The 12,463-nt window shown below is 31.6% G+C and overlaps 1 protein-coding gene across 1 annotated transcript; it reads left to right on the top strand.

Annotated features, from left to right (window-relative positions):
- The first annotated feature begins 7,514 nt into the window (after positions 1–7,514).
- On the top strand, positions 7,515–9,665 carry LOC133789792 (WUSCHEL-related homeobox 3). Its single transcript, XM_062227529.1, has 2 exons — positions 7,515–8,050; positions 8,795–9,665. Exons 1-2 carry the CDS (start codon positions 7,550–7,552, stop codon positions 9,116–9,118), a joined length of 825 nt encoding a protein of 274 aa, XP_062083513.1. The 5' UTR covers positions 7,515–7,549; the 3' UTR covers positions 9,119–9,665.
- Positions 9,666–12,463: the final 2,798 nt, after the last annotated feature.

Here is a 12,463-nt window from a genome sequence, read left to right as displayed (position 1 = left end):
CCCATCATCTTTTGATTTCACAGTGTGATGCCATATCATGTGTTTCACTGTAATCCTTGAACTGTATAATCTTTTCAACCGAAGTGTCAACAAAAAGTAACGCATAACCTTGTGTGGCACTTTTTTCCTTTTACTACTTCCACATACTTGGCATGTCTATCTAGATGCATGCTCATTGTAAAATAAGCAGCAATCATACTGACACACGTGAATGGATTCGTATCCCAACCCTAATTTTTTCAATCTCTTTTTCACCTCGTAGTACGATCCGGGAATTTTGTTTTTCTTAGGAAAGGCAAGCTTTAACAACTTCAACAATTCATCAAATATGTTGTTAGGAACCTTCCCTCTAACTTTTAGATGCAATAACTTTGCTAAAAAGTTCAGGATGAAATCCAATCACAGTAAGGATACAACTCCTTTTCAATCTCGTTAAATAACTCGTCATAATACTGACTCCCACTAGGATCCCTTTCTACTTCTTCAGTTGTCGGTAAAAGAAGTCTTAGACAATGTAAATCATCTCATCGTCTTCATTCTCATTAACCACCTCATTGGCAACAATTTCTTCTACCTCATCATGAAAAATCAACTTATCATAAGCTTGATGAAAATCCCTATTGAATACGTGTGCTTGCACAACATCCAAAGATTCCAATCTATTATTATTGCATCTCACACACTGCCACCTAATTTTTCCATCAAAATCTTTATGTTCCGATGCCATCCTCAAAAAAGCCTGTAGACCATTCCAATATTCTTGACGACCACGATTTCTCAATTTTTTTATCAATCGCCATCTACGATGATATCATAGAGTATAAGAAAGGGAAGAAAAAAGAGAAACTGTCCTAATCCTATCATTTTAAAAAAAAAAAATTATTATTTTAAATGTTTTATGATGTCTTATGAGAAGTTTTATTCATGGACAAACTTGAGTTTTATGATCTCTTATTAGTTAACAAGAACTATTTTTTTTATTCATGGTAAAATTTATTTAAATTTATCTCATGTTATTTCATGATAACTTAGGTTATTTTATAATGACTTCATTTTTTCACAAATTATTTATGATAATAAACATATTTTGTAATTATTCTAAAATTAAATTATTTTTCTATTTATAATTACCAAATTAATAAATATAATTTAATAATTGTAAAGTAAACTAAATTTATTTATAATAATTACATTTATATCAAACAACTATAATTTATTTATTTTTAATAATTTTAATAAATACTAACAATTTTTAATATTATTATGGTAAAGCACTCTATTACATTTTATGGTAACTAGTAAACCGTACAAACCTTTAATATTAATTTCGGTGGTTATCATTTAAAAATAAATAAGTAGTGGTTATAACCTTTAATATTATTTAAGCGAAGCGAAACTATGTCGTGTGCATTGGAGGAACCTTGACATAACAAATGAAATTCTTTCAAATTGATTTTAATTAAAATTGATAAACTTTGCAAATCTAAGTAATGATACGAAACTCATACTTAGCAACAAGGGAGCAAGAGTGTGTATATTAATATATTTTGTGACAGGAAACAAAATTTTTATGATGACTAACATTAAATAAAATATTTTCACAAAGTGTAAATTATTATGCTGACTAATAATAAATTAATATATTTTGAATAAAATTATTATACTAAAAATATGTTAGTATTCATCATTGCTCAAAATAAATTAAGGAAACTATGTTGGAGGAGTATTATTAACATAAACACATACTAAGACCAACAAAAGAACTCATTTTTTCCTGTCTACTTCCATTCTTTGTGAAATTATTACTTGTGCATGCCCCGACCATAAATCCCACAAAGAATAATTAGGCATATATACATATATAGTTATGCTTAGCTCTGACTTACATATTGATATAAAGTCAGCCAACAAAGTTTATCTTTTTAAGACAAATTAATATTTATATTTTTCCTGGCTAATTTAACTATATTAAGTTGAATCATTATCACAAAAAAAAACTATATTAAGTGGTATATTAACTTGCACAAATTACAATTCAAGATACTAATATGACCAAGGATACTAATTAAAGGATTTGGGACTCAAATAATGCTCACTCAACGAATACAAAATAATTTTTTCAAAAAAACATGTCTTGATAAAGAAAAAATTAAATACAAAAAAAAGATTGTAATGAAGACCTCAAATAATCCAAACCTGTCGTGGACATGCCGCGGTCGTGGGTGTGCTGTTGTCCTAATAAAGAAAAAATTAAAGACAAAAAAAGATTGTAATGAAGACCAAAAGATACTAAAGCAACCCAAAGAAAAATCCAAACCAAAATAATAGAAATCTAACCAAAATGAGAAGTGTGGTCATTGCCTTGCGCCTGAGAGAAAAGAAGAGAAGATGCGAGAAAGCCATGCCTAAGGGGAAACGAAGAGCAGAGAACCACGACTGAGGGTGAACGAAGAGAAGAGATGAAGGAATTTGTGAGAATAGAAGATGCAGACAAGGGTTGTGAAAATTTTAAACTGTAAAAGTATTAGCGGCGATTACCCGCCACAAATAGTATTAGCGGCTGATAGTCTACCTCAAATAAAGGTGATTATCCGTCGCTAATAAATCTTAAAAAAAAATTCATTGCTTTCCCGGGCATTTCATTTAGTATATTAGTGGCAGACCATCCGCTGCTAATAATGGCAAGTCCGCCGCTAAAAGATATTATTATATATTTTTTTTAAATAATCACACATTATTGGCGGCGGATCCCCTAGTTCCCCGCTAATAACCTATACAATACATGCGAACTGGGTCCGCCGCTAATAGTCACATAACACATAGCGTTAATTGTTGTAGTGATTTTTTTACTAATTATATTAATATGAATTCAATTATTATTATTATTATTTAATACTTATATTAATATAAATTTAAAAATTATAAAGTATTATTATAATAATATATAATACATAATCTTAATTTTTATTAAAAAAATTATATGTTTAAAAATGTCATCATATTATATATATAAAAAAATCATAAACAATATTTTTGTTTAATTTTTTTAATATATTTATATTATTATTTTATATAATATTGATTATTTATTTGAAATTTATGTGACAACAATACAAATTAAATAAATATAATTAATATATTTTATAAATTAAACTAAACAAATTTATATTGCATGTTTGTATCTAATATTTATATAAATAAGTTCTTGAGTTAGTAAGTAAATTGACATATAATATGCCGGATATAAAAAAATCGACCTTTTCATACAAAAAAAAACAACTTATACCATAATATATTTATAACTAGTTACTGAGAACGTATTAAATATTATTTCATCTTGTCTTGATTCCACTTAGGTATATATACAACTAATGTTATATTTCATTTGTATATTGCATTAAATTAGTATTAAGATGGACGGTGGAGATAGAAGGAATGCTGAAGAGAGGGACAAGGCGAAAAAGGAAAGCCAAAAGAGACATGGCATTCCCAGATCTGTGCATGCATTTATTGTTATGTAAGATTCTGCATGTGGAGTTCTTACGTTCTCTACAGTCAATTTAGATTTATAGACATCTCACACATATGCACAGGAAAAACCACCACTTCAACCTATAATTTTTTTATGATTATATATATATATATAATATTAAACTAGCTAAGTTAGCTACGCGCTTCAGCCATCCTTCTCTTGGCTAGAATGGCTCGAGTACATTCACTCAAGAATAATTATACCTGTTATGCTCCAAAATTTTACACTAATTGATGATGTGATATTATATTTTAAAATAATAAGTCATTACTAAAATCAATTTGATTAGTTAAATCAAACGGTTTTGGTAGATATCATTAACGTGCACTCAATACTTAATTGTTAGTTATAAAAAATCTGATAAGTATACATTGGTACGTCGTACTATGCATATTGAGGTAAAAGTTAAAATTAAGGAAAACAGTGTTATTATTAAAAAAAGTTGGTTTGGTATAGGGGCTAGCTAGGGGGCGGTGCTGATTGTGAACAGTTTTAAGAACAGTTTTATAGATAGATCATGAACCATGGGTAAAGGTGCATACAATATGTATAAAATTCATTTGGGAATCACTGCAAATCCCCAAGAAAGCAGCTCAATCACAATAAAAGTATATTATTAATTGCACCTTTGTTTTCACTAGCCATAACAAAGTCACACAAACATTTCCTTACTTTTTCTTTCTTTCTTGCAATGATATTAAGAATTTATTCTGTACTTTTCGCCTTTTGTTATCACTAATTACACTCCACACACAAATATATGCATATAATTCACTACTGTGCATACTAAATAAACAAATTGTGAAAACTTAACTGACACATGCCAAAAGGTAAATTAATAATGATCACTTAAGTATAATACATTGTTTTAGGACAATGCATGCATTTAAAGTACCGCAGTAGTAATGGGTATGAATTTAAAACCCACACTAATATTGCTCCCCACTAATATATTTGTTTATTAATTATGCTTTATATGTAGGTTACTGTGTACTATTGTTGAGCAGGCTAGATAGCGTGATCCTCACGTGTCATCAGTTGCGAGTTGGAATATGAAAGGGCAGTTTCGTCCCTTCACTCTCTCTGTGCAGCATTCCGACTTTTTTTTTAAATAGTTTCAGAATTCCGACTTACATGGTGTCTTATTCGTTCTGTTGAGAATTGAACTATAAATATTAAGAATTATATGGTGATGATGACATTATAATTCATCAAACTTATATACAAAGGGTACACTTAAGAATTAAGGCTTTGGACTGGTACTATTCATTGAGATAACTGTACACTACTACAGAAAAAGCATTCAATTTCACCATTTTGCCTTGCACAAAAATTTTGGACCACAATAATTTATAAGTTAATACCATCTGTTCTGTACCACATTAATAGACATCCTTTGTTCAAAGTTCAAAAACATTCATCAGTTTAGAACCGTTCCAAAGTCTTCTCTATTATGTCCTTTATATTTAAGTGACACAGACTAGACATTAGATAGCCAATTTAAACATTTACGTGGATTGATTTTTCAATAAAAAAAATAAAGGCTTCACTTGTCTCCTTATCATGTTCTATGTCACTCATTCGTATACAACAGATATTTTTTACTTTATAATATTATACACAAAATAATCTGCAAGGTGGCTGGATACTTCATGTCATGTAAGGCTAAAATTTGTGACATGATTATGACAGAATGATGGGGAGTAAGTTGTGTACTAAATGACCGAAAATAGTGTCCCATCTATATAAGTACTATTATAATCAATATTCATATAAATATATATATCCAGACAAAAAAAATAATTTAATTATGTTCTCCATTACTAAAACAAATTAAATTTTAAGAACTCAATCTTTATTGACTAGATATATATTGTCGTTTTTTGTTCACTTTTAATTTTTTTTCGGTCGAATACAAATTTGTGATACAATAGTACTGAAGAGTGAATGTTGATTTGACAGTTAAGTTAAAATTCAAGGTTTTAGGTCGTATTGATGATGATCAGTATTATATATATGGTATGGAGTGGTAATGGTATGGTTGGAATTATTGATGATGTGTCATGTATGTTGCCTTTCACCCGAGGCGCGTACGTAGTAGTACCACTACCACTAGCCCCCTTACGCTACATATATAATTATTTGTTTTAGTATTATTTTTTTTCTCGATTTATGTCAACCTTTGAAATAGTAATAATTTTTTTCTCTGAAAATAGTAATAAAAATTACTGCAACTACCATACACAATATTTTAATAATACAGTAAAAGAAAAAGAAACTGACATATATAGCTCTCCCCTTAATGGTGTGCTTCAAATAGCATTGCATCAATTTATGAAAGTGATCTTATGGTTCATTTTGTTATGACGGAAATAAAATAAAAAAAGAAGAATGGAAATGAATAGTCCATTTTGTTGGTGTTCAGAAACTGTAGATTAATTAAAAAAAAGCTACTGTGGATGAAAATGATATTCTTTCCAGAAAAAAAGTTCTTGGTGACGTTAGCTGCTACAATCAAAGGATCGTATCCTATAAAAAGTCAAAAAAGAAAACGCAACTAAAATATGGCCTATATAAGATTATACATAACCTGCTCGTTGAGTAAATTCATGCACTATGGAAGTATAAGTCCTCTCATTTAACTATTTCTTTTTATTATAAGCTAAAATATTGATCTAATCTATTTTTTACATCCCAACACAATATATATTTGTAATTTGTGAGTAGTTTTTAAATGTTTTTTTATGTTGTCTTGTTTCCACTTAGGTATATATACAACCGATGTTATGTTTGTTTTGTCCATTGCATTAAATTAGTATTAAGATGGACGGTGGAGATAGAAGAAAAAAAATCTGTTGCTCCTAATTTTTTGTTCCCTCCATGTCTCACTAATTAGTTTAAGATACCTCATTTATTTATTTAATATATATTTAAATTATTTACAGCTTTTTTTTTTTCCAATTATATTAACACTATAAATAAATGATGTGTCTTACAATAATTAGTGCTACATACAGAGTATAGGAAATTGGGACAGAAAATTTTTGGTCGAGATAGAAGGAATGTTGAAGAGAGGGACAAGGCGAAAAAGGAAAGCCAAAAGAGACATGGCATTCCGATCTGTGCATTCATTTATTGTTATGTAAGACTCTGCATGTGGAATTCTTACGTTCTCCACAGTCAATTTAGATTTATAGACAGACATCTCACATATGCATTAAAAGTACCACAGTAGTAATAATGGGTGTGAATTTAAAAGCCACACTAGCTAATATACATCTGTTTATTATGCTTTTATATATATATGTAGGTACCTGTACTATTGTTGAGCTAGGTATATATCGTGTGCATCACGTGCCATTAGGTGCGAGTTGGAATATGAATTTCGTAGAGGGCAGTATTGTCCCTTCACTGATCTCTCTCTCTGCAGAATTCCGACTTACTTGGTGTCTTATTCGTTCTGCTGAGAATTGAATTATTATGTGGTGATGATGACATTATAATTCAAGCACACCCCACCACTAGTACTGCCACTCTTCCCCCTTCATTTATTTGATTCTCTCTCCCTCTCCGTATATGTATGTTTATGTGCTCTGTGCATGGAAAAAATGGCATTAATAATAAAGGACTGGAACCCCTACACTTGAATGCCTCTCACAGGGAGACATCAGCATGACAAAACTGCATTGATACTATTCTCCCTCTCCTTTAAGTTTTAACCTCTCTCTCTCTTTTTTCCCTCTCTTCTCTTTGTCTCGCCCACTCATCATGATTAATCTCTCTCTTATCATCTATGTATACACACACACATATATATAAATATATTTCTAGCAAGTACTATATTCATTACTCTCTCTCTATATATATACATATATACATATGCCTTTATCCACATATATACCTTATTTCTTTCCCTTTATAATTCAAAATAAGATCACTACAAAACTCAAAAAGAGAAAGTAGAAAAGGCATATATATATATATATAATTAATAAGATCGAAGTACAAAAACCCTTGATGAAAATGAGCCCAGCAGCAAATCCGACATCAAGATGGTGCCCAACACCGGAGCAGCTCATGATTCTTGAAGAGATGTACAGAGCCGGGACCAGGACACCTAATGCCTCTCAAATCCAGCAGATCACAGCCCATCTCTCCTTTTATGGCAAGATAGAAGGCAAGAATGTCTTCTACTGGTTTCAGAATCACAAGGCCAGGGACAGACAAAAGCTTAGGAGGAAGCTTTATAAGCAGCTTCAGCAACAGCAACTGGTTGCTTACCATCAGCAGCAGCAGCAGCTCATGACTACTACTACTACTACTACTAATAATAATAATATTACTAGTAATGATAATAATAATAATATCCAACGAAACCATAATCATTTTCTTGGCTACAATAACAACTTTATTGACCATCATCAGTTTTCAGCTTCTGCTTCTTGTGCTTTTCGTCAACAACTTTCTTGTTATAACTCATCAATATCAGCAGCTGGCTTTATCCCCCAGGTACTCGAGGTAAATAAATTTACTTTTCTTACGTTCTTTAAAACAGTAATCATAGTGATGTGCTTTGATTTGTTATGGAAATAAAATATTCTCTCACTTTTATCATACTATATATTTATATTCATTTTTCTTAAAATGCGTAGTTATAAGTGTGCTTCTATTTGAAGTAGTTTAGATTTGCTAAGTAATACACCTTTTGGGAAGCAATATAGATAGTTTTTGTAAAAGACAACTTCCCAAACAACTACTGGATTAGTGTTACGGCATGCATGGCCTTTTAACTTGATTATACACGCTAGCTGTGCTTTTCGATTTTCATAAAGACAAATACTAAAGTTTTTTTGAATCATTTCCTTAATTAGTCTCTATGCCATACAAATAATGTAATTGCATTTGTACATGAGCCAAAAAGAAATCTCTGAAATATAAATACACTTGGTTTGGTCTAAAACGGAAAAGTTGTATCACTGGTATATATATGTATACAGATAACACGATCTATGTCAAGCATTTGATAATTGAAAGGGGAAAAGTGCATATAATAAGTAGAACATGAATAGATTATGAACATGGACAAAGTCGATACAGCTAGATTTGAGAAGTTTTGGCTAGTCAGATCTTGGATGTAATCAAGTCAAAGTTAGGTTATGGGAAAAAGTCAAAACAAATAATATTGAAAACTAAATTAGTATGATGAGCATATATACATATATATATATATATTTGAGTTGATTAACTCTCTTATAATTGCAGGGAGGGGTTGATCAAGATCATGCATCAACTGATCACTTGATGAACCACTCATGGAAAGTGGAAATTCCTGTTAATCATCAGAGGATTGAGATAAATGATAGTTCCATGGTGAGAATGTACGATCGTGATTGGATGACGATAATGGATCATCATCATCATATGGGCCCACCTCCTTCTCCTTGTTGCAGCAGAAAGCCCCTCAAGACCCTTGAGCTCTTCCCCATCACAGCTACTAATCTCAAAGAAAAGCGTACTGAGTCACCCCAGCCACCTATGCTTCAACTCCCTCCTTCCACACTTCAGCCAAAAATAACCCCAAAATAAAAAATTAAAAGAAAAAGAAAAAGAAACCGTCTCATGAAATGGCTTTCTTTCTCGCTCTAGAGCTAACTAGGATGATGCTACAAGTATAGCAAGGATTAAATGTGTCTGTGACTTGTTCATTTTCTTGGTTTCTGCTATTTGTCTCTAGAGCTCTAGGTTGAGAAAGATCTCAATTGTCTAACGAGTAATAGGTTACTGCTCCTACTGTCCTACTACACTACCTATATATAAAGAATGCCTTGTTTGATGATGATGTTCACCCTTCAAATAATTTAGAAAAAAAAAAAAACTTTTGTTTATTATTGGTATTTGTATTTTTGCATGGAGAGGGTTGAAAGAGAACAAATTAGTACCGATGTATATGCGCTGTTGATGACTTCATCCGTAGTTAGAATTCGTATATTGATTGGGGTTGGAAAAGGTGTTTGTTTTCTTTGTAATTTCTTCTGAGCTTTGTCTCATTTGCATGTGAAAGCTGCCAAAATGTATTTGAAAAACCCCCAGTACTTGATGGACATATGTGAATGTAGTAATCACCAAAAGAGTGATGCAGAGTGATGCGTGATCAGCTTTTTTAAAGTTTGACCTTTGGATCCTTTAGACAAGTCAATGCTATAGTGAGCAGTATTATTGGACTTGATACATGTTCTGACAACACCAAAGATATATGTACATATAGGTTCTTTATCCTAAAAAAAATATATTTATTTATATATATATGAGTAAACGGGGTAACGCATAGGAGTATATTAAAGAAAAATAAAAAAGTGTTTCTGGTAGTAGAATCATCTCAATTTAATTTTCAATTTAATTTTCAAACAAAGTAGTCAGTCTTTAATGATAAGCTTTCATTGACATGTGTTGGTAACGCATAGGAGTATATTAAAGAAAAATAAAAAAGTGTTTCTGGTAGTAGAATCATCTCAATTTAATTTTCAATTTAATTTTCAAACAAAGTAGTCAGTCTTTAATGATAAGCTTTCATTGACATGTGTTGGTATTAGCAAAAATAGCATCTGAGGATTATTAATGATGTCTAAAAGCCCTAGAATAAGATTGGAGTTTCATTTACAAAGGTTATTGTGTTTATAAATTGCTAGAGCCCAGAGGCAGAGTAGTGTTTTTAAACACTTTTTACAATTAATAAGGGAGGCAAAAGAAGTTTTAGTTCTCAAAGTCTCAACCAAAGAAATTTTCAATACTATAACGGCCATCTCCTCTTTATGTTCTGAGTTCTGACCAGTCACCACAAGCACCTGAATTCTAACAAAGTACGTTGTCGTATAATGTTCTCATAACTTATATATGCAGATGATGCATGCATGATGAGTCATAACCCCAAAGGTTAAAGACAATATATATTCTATAGCTAACTAGCCTACTCAGAGTTTGGATTCGTCAAAATAAGCTAGCTACTTTTGAATAGGTTGAGATACGAGCTAGGTAGCTAGCTTATTCACGGGCCTAGCTATATCTGTTAATTTTTTTTTTCTTTTTAAAGGATTGAAGGGTCCAACTCAAACTGAAACTGATCATCATTTCAATCAGCTTCCTAGCTAGCTATACATATAGAAATATTTATAATTGAGCTCGAGACAGAGATTCTTGATAAGAGGTTGCAAAAATGAAACAACGAAATAAATATGATATTATTTATTAAGGAGGTAATGAAATTGCTTAAAATCTTAGAGGATCTCTTTGGCAGTACTTCGATCGGCTTTATGACCGAAAGCATGCAGTACAAAATAGTTATATATAAGAAGGTAAAAAAAAAGGCATTTTGAATTTGAAAACTATACTGTTTCTAGACAACAAGTCATGTCGGTTTGGCATGTAGTATAGTGCTCGTCGTTCCTATGAAATGGTTTTTATATGTATTGTCGCTGAAATAACTTGAAAGAACACACGCATAGTTTTATTTTAACGTTGTGGTTTAAGAAAACAAATTCAAATTCTGGTTGGTTCCAGAGACGGTGAAATTAATGATTAAATTGATTGAATGGTTATTAATATTTTTAAAAATAATTAAAATTAATCAAATCCAAAATTAAATACATACAAATTGTTTGGGAGAATATATTACCGAATAAATTTATTAAGGTCATTTCTTTTTAGAAAAAGAACGATTATTACTAAGCAAAACGAACTGTTACAGAAGAACAAAGCATACGAGAACACGAATCAACCCAAAGATATTCACCCAGAGAACTAGTAACAAAAGTAACAAGTGCGTAGGTTATCTCATTCGCAGTAAATAAAATAGATCGACAAGAACCACTACCTATAACACTCAACAATAACATCAGACACAAATAGAACTAAAACAACCAACACCCTGATGCTTATGAATCCATGCAGCCACAACAATAAAATCACACTCCACCACCTGAATAGTAATCCCAAGCTGAAAAGCAACTCCTAGTCCATAACACAATGCCAACAACTCAGTCACACTAACTAGAAAATTGCCAACAATCGGTGCCGCCCAAACAACACCCTCAGAATCTCTAATCACACCATCGACTCCAATACAAGCATTCCCATTCACCACTGAGGCATCAGAATTAAGTTTAAACATCCCCACAGACGGAACCTGTCAAGCACGAGATACAACGACAACAAGAACTGAAGATGAACCTCACAAACCCTTCCTAATCACTCCTTGAAACTCCTCCAGAGCATTCAGCACCAGCACATCCACATAATCAATCCTGGACACAGCACCCCACACCAAATATGTCTTTCCACAACACATAAATATAAGACTATTTAAAAAGTATTATAATATATTAAATTAAAGTGAAAAAGAGGTGGCACTTTTGAGAGAAATCCCGCCCAAGTAATTCAAGAGGCGACAACTTTTTTTCTTTGTGCTATTTTGGAATTAGAAAATAATATATCTACTAATGCTTTTTTTTTCCTGGAATCAATATTTTCTCTCTCTGTCTATCTCTCTCTCTCGTATTCTTCCCCATCTATCAAGTATCATCATTCTGAGTTGATATATTATTTTATTTTTATATAAATCAATAAAATAATTGAGGCTTATTCAATCTCATACCATGTGATCTTTTTTTTTTATTTCGTGGTTAACCTTGTATTGACTACTACTATGGCGTGAGACCCCCTTCCTTTCAAAATCGACTACTGTGGCGTGAGACCCCATTCCCTTCCCTTAGACCCCCTTGCTTTCAAATTGTGAGACCCTCTTCCCTTCCCTGAGCCGTTCTTCACCGTGAAACCCAATCTACTGTTGAAATTTTTGGATCCACAACTTCAGCGAAGAGAAGGAAAGCATTGACCCTCAGTAAATGCAATCCCTCTCCCAGCTCTAGATTGGTTCCA

Source organism: Humulus lupulus, chromosome 7, assembly GCF_963169125.1.
Source record: "Humulus lupulus chromosome 7, drHumLupu1.1, whole genome shotgun sequence".
NCBI lineage: Eukaryota > Viridiplantae > Streptophyta > Magnoliopsida > Rosales > Cannabaceae > Humulus > Humulus lupulus.
This window is presented reverse-complemented; position numbering and strand designations above follow the sequence as displayed.

Bases quoted from the DNA above. Each gene is read 5' to 3' on its own strand.
- LOC133789792 (XM_062227529.1), top strand. From the start codon at position 7,550: ATGAAAATGAGCCCAGCAGCAAATCCGACATCAAGATGGTGCCCAACA. The intron at 8,051-8,794 runs GTAAATAAATTT...TTATAATTGCAG, and splicing joins TTATCCCCCAGGTACTCGAG to GGAGGGGTTGATCAAGATCA.